The sequence below is a fragment of the Sapajus apella genome, unplaced genomic scaffold, assembly GCF_009761245.1.
Source record: "Sapajus apella isolate SASKATOON/1434 unplaced genomic scaffold, GSC_monkey_1.0 scaffold2, whole genome shotgun sequence".
Classification (NCBI taxonomy): domain Eukaryota; kingdom Metazoa; phylum Chordata; class Mammalia; order Primates; family Cebidae; genus Sapajus; species Sapajus apella.
This window is the reverse complement of record NW_022436942.1, coordinates 31,657,812-31,679,571: the sequence shown is the minus strand read 5'-3', so window position 1 is coordinate 31,679,571 and position 21,760 is coordinate 31,657,812. Positions and strand designations below refer to the sequence as shown.

Here is a 21,760-nt window from a genome sequence, read left to right as displayed (position 1 = left end):
AAAAGATCTCAGAATTTTGTAATATCACTCATAAAAACTGTGTGACACACCCACTGATAACAATATCAACTATTCTGTTGACTTTCTGAACCAACTACTCATTGCAAGACCATTAAAGCTACACAGCAGGCAGGTACTTTAATGAAAGCAGCCCAGTTTTACAGGGAGGAGAACCTGTGGTTCAAATACAAAAACTTTTGATCAAGTAAGCACTTTAATCTTGCCAATGAGAAATACCTTTAATATGGAATCTGATCAAAAATGCTCTTGGGAAAGATAAGGGAAGAGGAGGGATGAGGGGGAATAAAGGACTGTTGCGATGTAATATTTCAAAACAGGTTTTCTGGGAAGGAAAAACAACTTCCATATTTCTAATGCATGTAGGGACCCTTCTAACTTCCTGGAAAGTCTTGTTCACTGCCTGGCAAAAGCAGTAGCCTCATTCAAATTCAGATAACAAATTCATGCATGTATGCATTTGACCAACAGTTACTGAGTGCATTCTCTTTGTACAAGGAAGAAATATAAGAACATTCACAGAGAATACAATCTCCATTATTACCAAGTTTCCCTTCTCTCTTATTTGTATTCCATTTACTATAACAGTGTACTAGATATATGACTAAACAAAAATAATCTAAGGGATAACATACATCGAGTTCTGACATGTGAAAATTTGAAAAGAGAAACAAATCAATGAAAAAGTCTTCTCCATGTAAAATACTGAGTTGTTTTGGTAGTCATCAAGACCTAGTTTAAAATCCCAATCCCTTCATTTACTGGCTGTTTAGATGAATGGAAAACTCCCTGGGTCTTAACTCCCTTATATGGAAAAGCTTCTAGTTGTGCCTACCCCCATGGTAGTGTTACTGATTTAATATCATATTGGCAAGCACCCTTCCATAGTACATACTCAACAAATTACAGATATTTGGTTTGTCTTTTGGAATCCTAAACTAACATAATGCCTTCTTAATTCCTAGGATCACTTATTGGTAAGACTCCAGAAACATTAAATCTTATTTTACCTCAAAAAAAGAAATTATTTTTTCATGCTTATCTTCTCTAAAAATATAAATCTCAAAATTGTCATGTTTCTGGATGGCTCAAATAAACACATGAAGAAGAAATTCTACCTTCAAGGACTCTTTCTAATAAAATAACCAAGAAAATTCTTACCTAGTTTTGGCAAGGAATAGGGCACTTTAAAGTAGTCTTCATAAAATTCTATTAATCTCTTTGTTATATGGAGAGCATAGTCCCCGGATCCTCTTCTGATAGCATCAGGTCTTGCATATAATCGCACCTAATTAAAAATATATATAAAAGTTACTTTAGCCTTTTAGCACGTGAGTTTTATCTTCCCTACAAATATGTATCTACACAAATCACTTAGAATACTACAAAATTTAAACAGGATTCTTGTTCATACACTATAGCAAAGCACGCTGTGGCTAAAAGAACCAATCTTAAACAAATGAAGTAATTGAAGTAACTAAGTAGAACAAGTCACAATTTCCTTGCTTTACAAGATGACATTGAGAAGGTTTACACACCTTGCATCAAAATAAATATTCAAAGTTATCATTTACATGTGCTTGCTAGAGATAGGAAGGTACAGTGGATTAGCATAATGGGTCCCTGGCTATGCTGAAAGTAGGCAGGGTATGGTGACTTGGCAGGAGAGAAAATTCACGGTTTGTTAAAGATAGGTTGTGTACCAAGCTTCCAAAGTATTACACACTGAGAAAAATGTTTATATGATTTATGCTTCCTTCTCTTCTTTAGAATCAACTTTCTTTATTCCCAATATGCAAAATAGGGATAGAAAACTTTTCGTGTACACAGCAATCACCATTCTGGAAGGCTGTCTGCAACTGCTCCTGGCTTCAAACTCAGCAGAAGTAATTCATATTTCTAACACAATCCAGATACTTAATATTGATTTTTAAACCAAGCATCATATATTATCTAGTCCTTGGCCAAAAAAAAAAAAAAAAAAAAAAGCCTAAAGCAAGTAAAGTAAAACTGAACAAAACAAACAATTGTATGGAAAAGGTTAAAATGAGATTAGTTTTCATAAAGCTTTCATAAAACTATCCAGCATCTTTCTTTCCAAAGGCTAAATCTATTTTTCACAGATGTGGTCCCTAATCCTCATATCAATTCTGTGAATAAGAAGTATATATTTTGTGGAGCAGTAGAGAGCACAGTGGCTTGGGAGTTGGATTTTAGTCCTACTCTGCCACTAACCAAGCTGGGCGATATTGAACAAATTACTTAATTTCTTTGGGTCTCCAACGTTCTCATTTGTAAAATGAAGATGTTGGCCACCAGCTGGCTGGTAAAGTGCTTTCAGTTCTAAAACACATTACTTCCAACCCTATTTTACAGATAAGGGAATTTTTGTTCTTTTCAAATACCTAAAAAAATAAATGGTTTACTCAGTATACAGAAGTGAATACTTACATTGAATTAAAAAAAGAAAGTTGTACATATTATACACAATCTATTATGAGATATAATAAAAGTTGATTATATGATTAACTCTTTATAATCTCTGCCTAAGAAGAAAGAACAGAAATGTTTGTAATCAAAAAGAGTAAAAGTTAAGGAAAAAACATTCTGACCGTATGTGCAAAAGACTCGTAATGCAGTAAGTTATTTACTAAATTCTGTAACAATTATTTACTGAAATTGTAAAGCTACTTTCCTACCCACGGCTAAATGAAATATCAAATTTAGTCTACGTTCACCAACGTTTTCAGCTGGCAGTATCAGAAAACCAAAAACTATCAGAAGAGACTATCTACAACAGTAGAACTTGGCACTCTTAAAAAGGCAGTGGTTAGGACCCCCCACCCCTGACAATAACTGTTAATAAACATACAATATCTGAAGTAAAGTTTCCAGGAAGCAGGTATGTCAAAAAGGATGAGTGTACAAGAGATTTAATAAAGAAGTTCTCTAAGAAGAAACTTACAGGGGAATGGGGGAAGCAGGATAATGGAGGATAATAAGCCAAGCAAAAGTGCAATTTCAGGTGAAGTCCTGGACTCAGCCTGATCCACAGGAGCTCTGGAGTGTGAATTACACTGGTGAGTTCACACTGCCTTGAGGAAAGAGAACTAGACTTCTATACTCTTACACCTTGTCACTGGCTACTGGTTATCAAAGGGAAGACATGAAACCCCAGGCACTTCTGGTTCTTGAGCATCTTGGTGATGCAGGTCTCACTGCCCAGGGATAGTCCTTTGGAGAAGGTGTCCTGTGTGAGCTGTTAGGAGCAAAGTAGTGGGAGCTAGAAGGTATGCATACCAAACAGGAAAAGGGATCTCGTCTGTCTATGCATCAACCACATCCACAAGAGACAGTCTTCATTAATTTGTGCATTCATTCATTCAACAAATATTTATTTGGCACCCACTTTGTATCAGAGCCTGGACTAAGCATTTTTAATTTAGCAATGAAGAAGACATGCATTATTGAGATAAAAAGCAATGAAGATGCAATGACCATTATCAAAGACATTGTCATTTATTAAGTTAGATTGTGACCGCAGATAATGATACCTGCCATATGAATGGTAAAACATAAATGTAAAATGTATACTGAGGAGGAACGGATAGCTTTCAAAAGGTCCTACATAAAGTATCTAGTAGATTCATGTTAAAACCATATCCAGAACTACTCTAAAATTATATAGCAAATGTCACTGCTTTTAGCCTTAAGACACTTCCCTGTTTTTGGTGGAAATACAGCCATTCCTATCAATCAATCTTACCAGGTAGTCAAGTTATCTGTATGCCCAGACAAGAGAAACACAATTAAATTAATCTAGTTGTCAAGATTTGATGGAAATTATCCAATTTGAACAGGAAGATAAAATATATACATGCTTGGCACAGTATCTTCGTTTGCTCATTCAAACCTTTATTACGTACCTGCTGTGTGCCAGGCATTGCACTAGGGAATAGAAATAGAACAATAAAGTTCCTACCACAAAATGAACCAGACATTTATACTTATTGCTTTTAAGAGGTTCATAATATGTAGAAAACAAACAAATTAATTAACAACAAAAATACAATGTGAGAAATATAACTGTGTGCTCTCCCTCCCCGCCCCCATTACAAAGGATGAACTGACTAAGCTCCTCTCCAAGGCAAAGCCCTTCACATTTAATCTCCTCTTGCCGTTTCAAAGACATAATTCTCCAAATTCCCCCCTTTATCTCCCACATCACCAATCTAAGCTCTCTTGATCACAGTTCCTCCAGCTATGGTTTCCATACATGCTTTTTGAAAGAGTTTCCTGTATAGCCAGGGTGGACATTTCAGTCAACAGCCAAATCAAAACATATCTGAGAATACTTACAACCTGGGACAATAGGTGCAAGTAGGGCATTTGCCTATGTGTACTCCCTTTTCCTAGTCTCCCTTGAACTCATTGCAACAAGGTTTTCTTCACATTACTCTACCAGAACTATTCACATAAAGATCACTAATGGCCTCAAGATACCAAATCCAACGGCCAGTTCTCAGTCTTCAACATGCTTCAGCTGTGAGTGGTATTTGTATAGTTGATCAATCACTTCCTGTCCTTAAAGCATTTTATTTGCTTCTCTTACTTTTCTATTGGTCTCACCGGCCACTCCTCAGACTCCTGCCGGATTCCTCCTACTACTCATCTTAATCACTTCTTCATGTTGGAGGGGTCCCAGGTTTCAGATGGATCTCTTCACTTTTCTGATTCACTCAGTTCCTTGGTGATAACATCGAGTCTCATGGTCATAAATATCATTTAGATGCCAAAATTTTATCCAGTTTTTTCAGACTTCCAGGCTCAATAATTCAACTATCCACCTGACATTTCTACTTGGAGGTCTAACAAGTGTCTCAAACCAAACTCCTGATATCACACACACACACACACACACACACACACACACACCATACACCACACACCATACACACACCTTCTCCTTCTAAAATCTTTCTCACCCACTTAATGGTAATTCCATCCTTCTATTCAGCTGTCCATGCCCAACATGTTGTTGGGCATCATCTTTGTTTTCCCGTATTCTCTCACACTCCATGTGCAGTTGATTAGCATATCCTACTGGCTCCACCTTTAAAAACACATCCAGAAGCCAACCACTTCTCACAACCTCACTATTACCACCCTGGTCCAAGCCTCCTCCCTCTCTTGCCTGAATGACTGCTTTACTTTTCCTACAGATGTCTTGTCCCTTGCTCCCTTCAAGCTGTTATATATACAGAAATGAAAACTTTCTTGTTAAAATCAGCATCAAATCATATACTCTTCTGCTTTTACTCCTTCGGCGGCTTCTCCTCTCACAGTAGAAACCCAGGTTTTTACAAGGACACAAAATATCCTATGGAAATCTAGTCCCTTTTAGTTCTCTGGATTCATATTCTAGCACTTTGCTCCAAACTAACTTCAATCCACTCATAACACTAGCTTCCTTGTCATTCCTCAAACATACCAGAGAGATTTTTGATCAAGGATATTGAGTTCGACCCTAGATAGCCCCACAGCTAGATCCTCCTTCTTCTTTAGATACTTGTCCAAATCCCACACTTTCTGAAAATCATCCTTCCCTCTGACCCCAGGACCTTCTATCTCCTTTTCTGGACTTATTGTTTCCTGAAGCACTTATCACCATTTAGCAAAATACATGTTTTATTTATTCATTTTGTTTCTTGCTACCATTTTTCCAGAATTTACATTGCATGAGGGCAAAGATTTTTATCTATTAGATCAAGCCACATGAAAGACCCAGTTTTGTGAGTCAAAATATTTTGTTCATTTAGCCTCTCAAATGCCTAGCATATACACCTTTGATGAATAAATGAACAAATGAGTGAATCTCATAGGTACGTATAGGTCCTAAAGAAGTAGGAAGTATATAATAAGGACCCATCTTAGAGGAGGGGGAGCTTCAGCTGAATCTTGAAGAATAAGCTGGACATAGGAAGCTACCAAGAGAGGGATGATATACCAGACTAAAGTAACAATACATACTGTGGCAATGATTCTGACCAAATACTAAGTGACCTTAAAGGGATTACTGAATACTAGGGCATTATTTTTAAATGTGTGGGAATTGGCTGAGTGCAGTGGTTCACACCTGTGTCCCAGCACTTCGGGAGGCCAAGGCAGGTAACTCACCTGAGGTCAGGAGTTCAAGACCAGCCCGGCCAACATGGCAAAACCTGTCTCTACTAAAAATTTAAAAATTAGCTTGGCGTGGTGGTACATGCCTGTAATCTCAGCTACTTGGGAGGCTGAGGCAGGAGAATTGCTTGAACCCTGGAGGCAGAGGTTGCAGTGAGCAGAGATTGTACCATTATACTCCAGGCTTAGCGACAGAGCAAGATTCCATTTCAAAAAAAAAAAAAAAAATGTGTGAGCATTCATAGGAGGATATTAAGCAAGAACATGAAAAAATTAGTTTCATATTTCAAAAAAATCACAACCACCTATACCAGGTGAACTGGGATATAGAAAGCTGCTTGTTAAAACTGTAGAGAGAAAGACTAATTAGAAAAATGAGGAGATACATTGTGATAGGCGACACTGGAGAAGTAAAGAGAAGCTGCAAAACATATTACACAAGTGTCTGTAAACCAAATTGTAAAATACTAATTGAATACCGTCGGCACATGCAAGTCATTTTAAGTGTTTCATCCACAGAATGACATGATCAGAATGAGATTTCAGCAGACTACATTGGCTGCAGCGAAGATGATGGATTAGGAGGAAACAGAAACAAATAAAAGGACATGAGTTAGACTATCGTAGAAGTCCAGGTGAAAGATGACAGTGGTTTGGGCTGGAGAGATGGCAGTAGGAATGCAGAAAAATAGATGGATTTATTCAATCGGTCCCAACACTCGTTGAACATGTCCTTTAGTTACAAAGTAAAGCCAATTGCAGTTGCATTTTTACTTAAAAACTATCATTCATCTGATTTGTACTAGAGCATCTCACTCCAGTGACCTGCTGGAACACATGAGACCCAGCTGAATAAGTATGAGATAAGTCCAAAATATTTTGCAAACTGAGTAATTCCTGTATGGTTAATCAAGTGAATTTTGTACCATAATTCACTTTATACTGTGAAAAAAATCACAGTTGTTTTCTTCTTTTAGAGTAACTAGGTCCTACTTAATCATAATATAGAGAGTAAATCTTCATAAACATAGTTATTACTCAAAAGCAATAAAATATAATTTTACTACACCTGCTTATTTGCAGCATTTCCTGACATTCCATGATAAGAGCCCAGCTCTGAAACTGTAAATTGCCTACTAGGCTTTATCTCTTCCTCTGCATAGCTTCTTCCAACAATTAATATGAACCAAACTCCCTGAACATTTAGTCCAGTGGAAAGGACATTACACTAAGGAATGGCATGCCGGGACTGGAGGGTTAACTTTCTCACTATCTACTGCCTAGTTGTGAGAGTCATTAACTTTTCTGGGTCTCAGCTCAAAGTTCCTTTCAGGGGCTATAGTTTATCATTATCTATTTATCATATTATGTCCGAGAGATTGGTGTGTCATAGAAATATACCAAAATTATTCTCATTTAGTCTGCATTTATTCTGAATAAAAAATAATTCAAAGGTTTTTTTTTCTTCACACAGTTTTACTCCTTTACATTTTTTATTTCCCTTGAAAACACAAACCAACTGTTCAGCTGCCTTTCTCTCTCCTTTACTCCTGAGTATTCTTTGTTTTCCTGACTGGCCATGAACTTGGTACTGAAAAATCAGAAATCACTGTAATAACCAATACCAAACAGAGGCTGGCTGTAGAAAAATATTCTTATGGTGCCACCCTGGTGGCAATACACCATAGTGATGAGCTAAGGTGGAGTGGATGACTACAAATTTTTGATTCCTTAGAATAAAATGGGAGCTCCTATTGGTGTTTCCAGGGGACCTAGAGGCCATTACTCTGTAATTTCATGGACTCACTATAAATATGTTTATGTCATCTTGTTACAGAATTTTAAGTATTTTTATCATTGAAAGGAAAAACAGACTAAAGGCAGATATCTTCAATCCCTTTAGTCATCTCACTTTCCCGCAAGTCAAAGATGGCAATAAAGCTTCAGCTGTCCTGACAATGTGGGTGGCTGCTTAGAGGACATGTTGGGAAGAATCCTGAGACCACATCTGGACTTGGCAGAAAAAAGTGCCACCATCTGTGGAATGCTGGCCGTGTACACAAGGGTAGGAAACAGCGCTGGTGCCAGATAGTCAACATTAGGAGGGTAGAATATTCTTTGGGAAGGTGTCAAAATGGAAGAGAACTTCAGATAGATTTGAATTAATTATGTCTCATAGCTGTGACATTTAGAAAAAGAACATCAAAGACTGTTAAAGGATTTCATCGATGAGACATTTATTTGGTCAGTTAATAGTTAATAAGGGTCTATTAAAGGTCAGCTCACTATTCACATGCTGAGTGTCCAAAGGGAAGCAAAAGACAAAAGCTCCCTTCTTTCAAGAAGCTTGTAGTCCACTGGGGGAGACACAATAACATGGTCCTACAGTTTAGAATAACAAAGTGGACCTAATTTACATGAGCTCTTCAGAAAAGTTCTCTCTAACAAGACGTTGGCTATGCGGAACAACGTCAGAGTCCCATGAAAGGAAAGATGAGCAATTATTCAAATTCTTACATATAAAGTTCTACCTTTCATTGTACTAAAATTTTTGAAAGGTAAAAATACATATATAATTGCAATATAATGCAAAAAATATAAGAAGGCATATTCAGTTGTAGGAAATATTATGAAATCTTCTACTAAATAAATTTAGGGACTATCTTCTAATAATTTAATGTACCCTGCAGACTTTTTAAGTTTATTGTCATAAACTACCTGGAGTTAGCAAAAAATTCTGATTTTGTTAAGAATTTGAAGAGATTTTCTAGTCATTGATTCTCTTTCAAGGGAATGAAACTAAATCTCTCTGTCTAAAGCCTTTCTTCTAGACTGTATTAATTATTTGTTGTTTAAAAGTGAGTTGTGGTAGTTGTTATATAATTATGTGAAACAGTGTATAGTTACACTACACACTCAAGAAAAAGAAAAAAAAACATTTACAACAGTAGTGCACCTGTTAAAGACTTAAATAACATTTTATCTAATTTAACATTTGTAATTTGGTACTTTAAGCTAAATAAACCTTTGACTTGCCAGAGTTATTCTCTGCGAAAATTTTATGCTGCAAGAGTACATTAGAAACTTTGGAAGACATAGTAATTATTTTACAACTTTAAAATACCACTATAACAATACATTTACTTTTCCTTTTGCCTACTGAAAAACTAGTCCCTGTCTTAAATAATTCCAAAACTACAATGTACTGAATTGCAGCCAGTAAAGCTGAATTAATTCACCTATGTGAATATAATTTGATTTGGGTGTTCATCCTACAAATCTGGAAAACAGAACAAGCCAGGGAAAAAGGAGCAGGTTGATACAAAGAGGAAAGGATGTTGTAAACAAGATACTAAAAACCCAGGAGTATTCGTCTTATTTACATTCAGAAGATAACTTTTTTTTCTAAGCAAAAATGAAATAAATACTACACGATAGTCTAACAGAACAGAGAATTTATGCCAAGATTCACATTCAGGAGTCAATAAACATAAAGAAGAGGCTGGAAGAAGGAAGGGGAAGACACTGGCCCCACAGTAGCATGTGGCAGAGGCCTCAACCTCTCTTACGAAGACTGGACATGTGGGTTTGAGGAGTTGAGAGCCACTGCAGTGTTGAGGAGTTGAGGCAGAGTGACATGATTGAAAACGACAAGGGAGATTATTTAGGCAACAGAAACTAAAAGCCATTGAGACAAGAAGGCCAGCGAGTAGAAAAGCATAATATTACAGGTGAGGAATTTGTTCTGTTTTTTTTTTAGCAAGAACAGCCAGTAATAGGCACTCTCCATCACCATAGTCGAGGAGCTCATTCTGAGAAGGAGGAGAATGTACAACTGGTGATGGATGGGGAATAAAATCTCAGTGCTAAGAATGAGGTACATGATGATATGAAAACCACAACTACCGCAAAACCTATCAGTCTAACACAAACACATTGCAGACAGAAATGTCGGAGCCTTTTGGTGAATCTCACCAAGAATCTGCACCACAGATACATATAATAGGTATTTTGAGAACAATTATTTAGACTTCCTTACTGAGGTCAAAAGTCAGCCTTATACTAAATTTTGCACCATAGCAAACACCGTTATAAGGTAAATCCAGAGTATTGTCATTAATCAAGTTGCTCTGATGGCCTGTCCCTGCTTGTACTTCCCCTTTCCCTCTTTATAGAATTTTACTAAAAATTCATAAGAAAAACACAGAATTCTGAAAGAGTTTTGCTACATACTAAGTGGTTCTTTTTGGGCCCTGTGGCCCTTATTTTATAGGTTTGTAGGCTCCTTATACTTAAAGTGTGTTTGGCTCATCTTTCTACAGGACTTTAAGTTTCTTAATCATTGGGTCTGTCTTTTCTTCTCACTCCTTACTATGTCTAATACAATGCCTTGAACCCAACAGGGATTGACAACATGTTTCTGACTCCCATAAAATGGCAATAAACTTTGAAGGTCCTTGTCCACTCTAGTTCTACAATGTTGCTATAATAGATTGATTACGTCTTCCAACTGCATTTTGCTTCAGGCAAGGAAATTAGCACTGTGGCAAACTGTACAGTCTCTTCTTGTAAATCACTTCACATTTACTTACTAAGCTGTGGAATTCACAAGTTTAAGTTACTTACAGGGACTTCTATGGAAGGGCAGGATTTTGCTATATTTACACTGATATTGTCACATTTTTCTAAATATGTGGTAGGCTAAGTGATGGCCCCCAAAGATAGCTACATCTTAATGTTACCTTCTACAGCAAAAGGGACTTTGCATGTGTGATTAAATCAAGAGATTTCTGGATTACTGGAGATTATCCTGGATTATCCAAGTCGGTCCTAAGTGCAATCACAAATGTCATTATAAGAGGGAGGCAGAAAGACTTTGGACCACAGAAGAGGAGAAGGCAATAGAATGGCAGAAGCAGAGAGAAACGAGAAGATGCAAAGATGGAGAAAGGAGCCACAGGCCAGGGAAGGCAACACATGAAGCATTAGAAGCTGGAAAGACAGGGAACCAGGCCACCCTATAGAACCTCCACAGGGACCAGCCCTGCACAGTCCTTGCTTTAGCACCGTAAAACTCATTGTGGATTTCTAATCTCCAGAAGAGTAAGATAATAAATTTGTGTTGCGTTAAGCCACTGAATTGCCATAGTTTATTACAGCTACAATAGGAAACTAATATATTACACCTTCTTATCTTCTTGCCAGTTAATTCACTGCTTCATAATAGATTTTCAACTTCCTGTGGGAGCACAGTGTGTGTTCATTTTTGTGCTCCTCTCTTTATTGTAGGTATAATTCTTTACAGCTTTCAAACTGCTAACTTTGGTACACCTGTATTACTCACCTGTATTATTACCACACTTGCAATACATTAATACATGTAAATGGTACACAGAAAAATGAAATAATTTTAAAAAGTTAAACTCATCTATAATGCTTTTTCTCCAAATGTTGTCTCCCAATATTTGCATCAGAATCACCAAAGGTCATTGTTTGAAACTCAGGTTCCTGGGCCTCCCCACACCACAAGTTCTGAATGCTTTCTCCCAGGTGGGACCCTGCATTGAACAAACTCACAGTTGAATCATATATATTCTAAATTTGAAGAACCACTGGATTAGAGTCACCTGAAGAAGGTTTTGTTCCTTTGGCCCCACAACAAGCAAACCTCAAAACTTGAAAGAAATATTTAGCAAAAGCCTAACAGGAAAAAATATGTATCATGTTTTCTTAAATCTATTTCAACATCAGAGTCTTCAATGAAAATACAGTCAACACGGCTGTTATTATTTTTAACTCTAACGACTAATCTTTCTGCTACACAATAAGCAATAAACAACAGATAAGTCAGATCCAATGTTTGGGAATCAGAAAAAGTTGTTTAATTCTGTCACAGCCCACAGATAAAACAGTAGCATTTAATCCCTCTGAAATAGAGTACCACTTTTTTTTTTTGTAGTAAACTGAATTGCACTTTGTGGTTGTTGGTTTGTTTGTTTTTAAAGCGAGAGAATAAATTTAAAGAATTTCCTTATTAAGCTATCTATTTTACGCCTGATCAAACTTCTTCAGCAAGACTGACAGCCAAGTTCATCTATTTGTAAATACAGGGGCAGAATGCTGAGTTGAATTCAGTATCAATTTAGTCTGGCCCGTCAGTCCTTTGATTCCTTAATTTCCAGGCCTGCTGACCCCACTTTGACATATACCATCTTCCTCTATAAATCAACACCATGCAGTTTAAGCACAGCATTCTGCCTTCAACGATTATCTCTCCTGCATCTTTTAATGATCCAAGCATCCCTCTGTCATACAGGGTAAGAACCTCAGATTCATTTGTTGTTCATTCATTTTACAAATATTTATTAAGAAGCTACCCTGTCCCAGAACTTCTCCTAGGTGCTGAGGACATAGAGTGAACCAAACAAGAGGAAATTCTACTGTGGAAATCTTACATTCTCATAGGAAAGAGAAGTAATAGCCAGATAAATACAATTTATAGAATGTTAAATACTGTTTTCAACATAAAAATAAAGCAGATAAGGGGATTAAAACATGTCCAATGCCGGCCGGGCATGGTGGCTCACGCCTGTAATCCCAGCACTTTGGGAGGCCGAGGCAGGTGGATTGCGAGGTCAAGAGAATGAGACCATCCTGGTCAACATGGGGAAACCCCGTCTCTACTAAAAATACAAAAAATTAGCTGGGCATGGTGGTGCATGCCTGTAATCCCAGCTACTCAGGAGGCTGAGGCAGGAGAATTGCCTGAACCCAGGAGGCGGAGGTTTCGGTGGGCCGCGATCGCGCCACTTCACCCCAGCCTGGGTAACAAGAGAGAAACACCGTCTCTTATACCTAAAAAAAAAAAAAAAAAAAATGTCCAATGCCAAGGAAAGCATCACTCAGAAGATATTTGAGGAAAAATATAAAGTGAGGATGTAAGACTGATATAGGTTTCTGAGAGGAATGAATTCCAAGAACAGCCACTTATCCATGTCCTTAAAATCTTGACTGTATCAGTTCTCATACCTCTTCATTCAACTCTTTCATTAAATAAATTATAAAACACCTACTCATATAGAAAAGTACAAAGAATAATATAACATTACTCTTATACCTCAAACAGATTTAATGTTGATATTTTCCACATATGCTTTGGATATTTTTTATCTTTTACACTTTATTGTGTCTTTCCAACAAATCTATCAAATATAACTATTGGCATTTATAGATAATGCATGTCAGAGCACAAAATCTGATCTTTTATTCAGTTTGACACATCAATTTTGTTAAAATATCTGAATTTTTCACCTCCAAAGCATATAGTTTTAACAAAACACATGAATAAATTCTATGGGATTTTAACATGGTAAAATTAATGTTCTTCTAAAAGGTGTGGAGGACACAATAAAAAGAACTTTAGAGAGCAATTCCACAGAAGAATTAACAAAGAAGTAAAAGGAGAAACAGACAGTAATATACACAAATTATCCTCTGCAAACTAGTGCAAGTACAGAAAACCAAACACTGCATGTTCTCACTTATAAGTGGGAGCTGAACAATGAGAACATAGGGACACAGGAAGGGAACAACACACACTGGGGCTTGTGGCTGGGATGGGGGCAGGGAGAGCATCAGGATAAATAGCTAATGCATGCAGGGTTTAATACCTAGGTGATGGGTTGATAGGTGCAGCAAACTACCACCATGGCACACGTTTACCTATGTAAGAAACCTGCACATCCTGCACATGTACCCCAGAACGTTAAATTTTAAAAATATGTAAAATATTACAACTACAACACACTCCTTTCATCTTATTCCCATTCCCCCTGCTCTAGAATTACCCATGGCCATGAAGTATCGGCTTCCACTGTCAACTGTACAGTATATTTTCAATGCATTTTATATTTGTCTTTTACTCAGTTTTACTTGCTATTATCCGTTTCTCTTCAAAAGAGTTGTACCAATTTACATCTTTCCAGTACAAGCCCTGCTTCCTCAAATCCTCACCAAAGTTCTATTTTGAGATATTTGTTAAACAATGGGTATGAAATAGTGTTCCATTATTAGTTGTAATTTGCATATTTCTGATTATAGTAAGGTTGGGCATCATTTTATATGTTTATTGGCTCTGAATTTTTTCTCTTCTGCAAACTGCCTATTTTACCTGTCTATTCTACCACTGGATCATTTATCTTTTTTTTAGGATTTGCAGAAATTCTTGTATATCCTGGATGGTAATCATTTGTCAATGTGCAATTTGCAAAAATCTTCCCCCAGTCTATGACAGTCTTGTACATTATGGCCTTGATCAAACAGAATTTTTTACTTTGGAAGTAGTCAAACATCAAAATGTTCTCTTTAGGGTTTGTACTTTCTGGGTCTTTTTAAAGAAATCATTCATTGCCCTTAAGGTCAAAAGTTTGTTTTCTTCTAAAAGTTTAAGACTTTTGCTTTTCAAAGTCAGGGCTTCCATTCATGTGGAATGTACTGTGTGAGTGCTGTGACATAGGGATCTCATTTTATTTTTTCTGTGTGGATAATCAATTGTCTCTGTACTATTTATTGAATGATCTTGCCTTTCCCACTGACTTACAATGCACTTCCTGCACATATCAAGTTCTCATATATACTGGGCTCTTCATAGTTTCCTATTGGCTAGTCAGTCTCTCATGGTGCCAATAGCACATTCTGTAATCACTAAAACTAAGCAATAAATCCCAAAGCTTAATAAGGCCAAAACCCTCTCCTTATTCTTTTTCAAAATGTCATTATTATTTTCTATGAATTTTAGGATAATTTTCCACATTTGTACACAAAATCTTACTGTAAATGTTGCTAGCATTGCACTGGATTTCCATAAGGACTTGATACCTTCAAAATATTAGATCTTAGCATTTATCCCCTTGAATAAGATCTCTTGATTATTTCAGTCTTTGACCCATTTCTAACTTTTGCAATTTCCTCTGTATAAGCCTTGCACAACTTCTGTTAGATTTGCTTTTAGATACCTTATGGTTTGCTGTTACTGTAAATGGGATTTGAAAAATCAAATTTCTAATCTATTGTTTCTGATATTAGCTACCTATTGATTTTTCTAAAGTGACTTTGAAACAAGTCAACTTATTCAATTAATTCAAATAGTTTTTCTGTGTTGTTTTGTATTTGCTTGTGTCAGTCAGGATTTCTAGAACAATGCCAAATAGGAACTACGGAAAACGCTACCCTTATCATATTTCTGGCTTTATTCGAAATGCTTTTACTGTTTCACTATCAACTATAATTCTTGCTTGCAAGATAAGGAAGTTCCCTTCAATCATTGTTTGCCAAGAATTGTATCATGAATAGTGTTGGATTTTTCTAAGAGTTTCTTCACCTCCATTCAGATATGTTTCTTTTTTTTTTTTTTTTCTTGTGATCTGACCTTTTCACAAGGTAGTAAATTATAGTAATAAGTTTTCTACTGTCAAATTGTTTGCTTTCCTGGGGAGGTGGGAGTGGAGTACATGTACTTAGTCATGTTAGGAAGCTCTCTTCTTTTGTTTAAGACAAAATTTAACTTTTCCTAAAGCCTTGGTGAAACATACCTAAACATACCTATAAAACTGTAAGAACTTGGTGGCTCTTTTTTGTAGAGGAGACGGTAGTTAGAGTTTTGACAACTGATTCAGTGTCTTTAAGGTTCTTGATTACTTAGAGTTTTCTTTAAAATTATGCATTTCATCTAAGTTTTTTTTTTTTTTTTTTTTTTTTTTTGTTCTGTTTTTGAGACGGAGTTTCGCTCTTGTTACCCAGGCTGGAGTGCAATGGCGCGATCTCGGCTCACCGCAACCTCCGCCTCCTGGGTTCAAGCAATTCTCCTGCCTTAGCCTCCCGAGTAGCTGGGACTACAGGCATGCACCACCATGCCCAGCTAATTTTTGTATTTTTAGTAGAGACGGGGTTTCACCGTGTTGACCAGGATGGTCTCCATCTCTTGACCTCGCAATCCACCCGCCTTGGCCTCCCAAAGTGCTGGGATTATAGGTGTGAGCCACCGTGCCTGGTCTTCATCTAAGTTTTATAAGCATGAGTATGAAATTCTTCATAATACTTTCTATTTCTAAAATATCTCCCTTATCTATAATTACATTCAATTCTAACAATATTTGTACCTTTTCTCTTTTTCCATTAAGATTGTCAGAGGTAGGTCTTGTCGTCTTTTCAAATAATTCTCTTTTGGCTCAGCTTAGCCTTTCTAGTATTCCTTTAGCTTTTATTTCATTAATGTCTAATCTTATCTCAATTATTTTCTCTTTTATTTCATTGTACAGTTGATCCCTGAACAATGTGGTGGTTAGGGATGCTGGCCACACACAATAAAAAACCCATGTATAAATTTTAATTATCCCAAAACTTAACTACTAATAGCCTACTGTCAACCACCTCACTGATAACACAGTTGATTTACACTAATGTTGTATGTCCGGTGTATTCTAAACTGTATTCTTACAATAAAGCAAGGTAGACAAAAGAAGATGTTATTAATAAAATTATAAAGAATAGAAAATACATTTACTATTAAGTATTAATAGTACTATTAAGTGGAAGTGAATCATCATGAAGTTCTTTCATACACATTGTCTTCCTGCTGAGTAAACTGAGGAGAAGAAAGAGGAGGGGTGGATCTTGCTGTCTCGTGGTGGGAGAGGCAGAAGAAAATTCATGTATAAGGAAAGCTGTGCAGTTCAAACCCATATTCAAGAGTCAAATGTATTCTGCTATTTCCCTAAACTCTTCAATAAAATGATCACCTGATAATTTTAAATCATTCATGTTTTAACAAAGACCTTTTACACTGTATCTTTATAGTGATCTTTTACACTGTATCTTATACATCCCTCCTAAGTACTGTTTTAGTTGCATTCCACAAAATTTAATCAACAGTGTTCTTAATTTTCATTAATTTTTAAATATTTCATAACTTTCCATTTGATTCATAAATTATTTAGAAGTTTTTTTAACTTTCTAATGTAATTTTTCAGTTATCTTTTTATTATTGAGATCTAACTGTGTTGCCAAAAGCATGGTCTCTTTGATACTGATTCTTGGTATTTATTTTTGTGAAAATACATTTTATTGTGTATATTTAAGGTATGCATAATGTTGTAAGATACATCATCACTATAGTAAAATAGTAACTATAGCAGAATAAAGTAACATAGCCATCATTTCACATAGTTACCTATTTTTCCCTTTTGACAAGAGCAACTAAAATTCACTTGTTTAGAGGAATACTACCAAGCAATATTTACACTCTAATGGTCATTGCAGCACTATTCACAATAGCCAATATATGGAAACAACCTAGGTGTCCATCAATGGATGAATGCATGAAGAAACTGTGGCACATATATACAATGAAATATTATTCAGTTTTTAAAAGGGAGGAGATCCTGCCATTTGCCACAACATGGATGGACCTAGAGAATATTATGTTAAGTAAGCCAGACACAGAAAGAAAAATATTGCATAATATCACTTGTATGTGGAATTTAAAAAATTAAATATATATAGAGAGAAAATAAAACAGAGGTTACCAGTGTTGGGGTAAAGGGAAATGAATATATGTAGGTCAAAATTTACAAAGTAGCAAATATATAGAATGAACAAGTCAGAAGATCTTAGTATTTCTTAAGTATTTTTTTTTTTTTGCAGACTAGTATTTGGTGAATTTTGTAAGTAATAGGTATTGCTTAGGATGGCCTTGGCTACTCAGTCTCCTTTTTTGGTTCTGTATGAATTTTAAAATAATATTTTCTAGTTCTGTGAAGAACATTGTTGGTAGTTTGATGGGAATAGAATTGTATCTGTAAATTGCTTTGGGTTCTTTCTGGTTGCTTTATTTAAACATAAAAAAAAATTTTTTTTAAGTATACCTAAAAGTTTTAAGTTTACCTAAAAGCAGAGAGAACTGAATACAGATTCAACAATTATCAAGAATATGCTTCTTCTGTTTTGCTGAATTGTCTAAAGGAAATCACAGATATTATGTCATTTTATCCATATTATATGCATTTCCAAAAAATAAGGATATTTTCTTATATAACCACAATGTTATTATCCACCTAACAAAATGATCTCTGGCTGACTGGTAGGTTTTCTCTTTGTACTTGGTGTTTCATAGTTTCACCATGATATTTCCAAATGTGGCTTTGCTTTTACTTATTCTGCTCAGGTCATTCTTGCTCTGTCCCTCTCCCTCACCAAACCACCCCAAATCCAATGCATCACCAAGCCCTTTTAATTTGACCTCTAACAAATTTTTAATCCATCATTTTTCTCTGCATCCACTACATCCTAGTCAAGTGAATTCATCTTTCACATAGACTGCTGTAAACCTCATAACCTCCAACATCCATTTCTTCCTGCCTACATCCACTTTCACAATATAGCCAGGATTTTTTTTTAACTTTTATTTTAGGTTCAGGGATACATGTGCAGGTAAACTCATGTCACCGGGGTCTGTAATACAGGTTATTTTGTCACCCAAGTATTAAGCCTAGTACCCATTAGTTATTTTTCTCCTCTCCTTTCTCCCACCCTCCACCCTCAGTAAACTCCCGTGTCTGTTGCTCACCTCTTTGTGTCCATGTTTTCTTAAAATTTAGCTCCCACTTTCAAGTGAGAACATGTGGCATTTGGTTTTCTGTTCCTGAATTAGTTTGCTAAGAATGATGGCCTCCAGCTGCATCCATGTTCCTGCAAAGGACATAATCTCATTCTTTTTTATGGCTGTGTAATATTCCATAGTGAATATGTACTACATTCTCTTTATCTAGTCTACCATTGATGGGCATTTAGATTGTTCCCAGGTCTTTTCTATTATAAATAGTGCTGCAATGAATATTCTCGTACATGTCTTTATGGTAGAACGACTTACATAACTTTGGTTATACACCCAGTAATGAGATTGCTGGATTGAATGGGAGTTCTGTTTTTAGCTCTTTGGGGAATTGTCACACTGCTCTCCACAATAGCTGCTTACCCCATCAACACTGTATAAGCATTCCCTTTTCTCTTAAACCTCACCACATGTTATTTTTTGACTTTTCAATAGCCATTCTGGCTGGTGTGAAATGGTATTCTCATTTTGGTTTTGGTTTGCATTTCTCTAATGATCAACTATATTGAGCTTATTTCCATATGCTTCTTGGCCACATGTATGTCTTTCTTTGAAAAGTCTCTGTTCATGTCCTTTGCCCTCTTTTTAATGGGGTTGTTTTCTCTTGTAAATTTGTTTAAGTTCCTTATAGATACGGGATATTAGACTTTTGTCAGATGTATAGTTTGCAAATACTTTCTCCCATTCTGTAGGTTGTCTGTTTACTCTGTTGACAGTTTATTTTGCTGTACAGAAGCTCTTAAGTTTAATAAGTTCCCATTTGTCAATGTTTGCTTTTGTTGTGATTGTTTTTGGTGTCTTTGTCATGAAATTTTTGCCAGTTCTTTTTTTCTTTTTTGCAATGGAGTCTCGGTCTGTCACCCAGGCTGGAGTGCAGTGGTGCAATCTTGGTTCACTGCAACCTCCGCCTCCTGGGTTCAAGTGATTCTCCTGTCTCAGCCTCCTGAGTAGCCAGGATTACAGATGTGTGCCACAACACCCAGCTAGTTTTTGTATTTTTAGTAGAGACAGGGTTTCACTATGTTGGTCAGGGTGGTCTCAAACTCCTGACCTCGTGATCCACCTGCCTCAGCCTCCCAAAGTGCGGGGATTACAGGCATGAGCCACTGCACCTGGTCTGCCAGTTTTTATGTGCAGAATGGTATTGACTAGGTGTCCTCTTGGGTTTTGAAGGTTCATTTTAGAAGGCAATTGTATCATGTAGCCTCCATCTTAAAACCTTTATTTGCTCTAAGGAAAAGGGCCTACAAGGTTTACATGACCAGTCTAACCAGCAATGCATGCACTGTTTGTTTAATCTTGAACATCTTCTCCAACTACATCTCTCCACAGACCCCAGCCACTTCTGAATTAACTTTTACTAGCCTTCAAATTTCTCACCCCTATTTCAGGGAAACCATCCTTGGAATCCAAATGTAGATAAAGGCTTTTGTTTCATTCTTTTTCCATAATTTTTCATAAAAAATACTTGGCACAGTAGCAGTTTTGCACCTTCCTTTTTGTTGTGTGATTATTTGAATAAGCTATTCTCCCCAGGAGACTAAGAAGTCCCACTCTGTATTCACCACATCTAGAAGAAGAATTGACACAAAGCAGGAACTGAATAAATATTGTCAAAATGACTGAATTAAGAAATGAATAAGCAGGCTGGGCATGGTGGCTCAGGCCTGTAATCCAAGCACTTTGGAGGCCAAGGTGGGCAGACCACTTGAGGTCGGGAATTCAAGACCAGCCTGACCAACATGGTGAAACTCCGTCTATTAAAAAAAAATGAATAAGCATTTACTAATTCCTCCTCTGTGCTTCCACTGTACTCTTGAAATTCCTATCTCATAGTACTTATCACATTTGACATGATTAACAGTTTTTCACTCAGTCTCCCCAAATAGATTACAGCACCTCTGGGCAAAGAATATGTTTGATTCACTTTTGTACTTAGAACTAGACAACTGACCTAGTGCCTACACATGCACACAAACACACACACAGATAACCATGTATATACATATTATATATCATCTATAATATATATTATGTATATATAATTATAAAATGAGAAAATAGGTATATATTTTATATACATAATATAAAATTGTTAAAAATAATTTATTTTTTTAAATTTTTATATAAAATAAGAAGTTGGGAAAAGGCCATCAGACACTAGTTTTGTTTGGATCCCATATTTGAGTTCATCATTCTTAATTTATACATTCATTTTTCATTCCCATTTTACTTATTAGAACACCTGCTATTCCCTAGGCATTCATTTAGGCACTCAGGATACAGCAATAAATAAAGCTAAATTTTTGCCCACATTAAGATCATGCTATGCTATACTTTTGCCAGTGGTCTGTGAAAGTTTCCTCTTCTGTTTCGGATTTTTATTCTTACTATTGTTTTCCCTTTTATTCCCTATTCCCAAGACCATTGTTCTCTCCTTATTAGTAACTACTCTTCTATACTTTCTATTCATCAATCATATCTGTTTATACATGTAAGAATAACCAGAAAAACATATTGTATTTTGTATTTTAGATTTTTTAAATAAATGGTATTACATTATAATGTCATTTTCTTCTTTACTTTTATTATTTGTTCATTTGACTAATTTTGAGATCTATCACATTTCTACATGTAAAATCCAGTGAATTTCCTTTGAGTATTCCACAGTATACTATCCTATGAATATAACAATGATTCATTTCACCAAATCCCAACTTGATGTAATAAGCATACAAGTGCACGTCTCCATGTGCATCATACTGAGAGTTTCTCTCAAGCACATGCCCAAGAGTTGAACTGCCCTGACATCAGGATTAGCATACCCAGTTTCCATAAGATCTACAAGAAGCTCTCTGAAATGACCACATCACTTTACATACCCATCAATAG

The 21,760-nt window shown here is 36.2% G+C and overlaps 1 protein-coding gene across 1 annotated transcript in view; it reads right to left on the bottom strand.

Annotated features, from left to right (window-relative positions):
- TRHDE (thyrotropin releasing hormone degrading enzyme) overlaps positions 1–21,760 on the bottom strand; it is a 392,378-nt gene that overhangs the window by 286,168 nt on the left and 84,450 nt on the right. Inside the window, exon 3 of the mRNA XM_032295835.1 lies at positions 1,180–1,306. Within this exon, the coding sequence (XP_032151726.1) occupies positions 1,180–1,306 (127 nt within the window). The remainder of the gene's footprint in view (positions 1–1,179; positions 1,307–21,760) is intronic.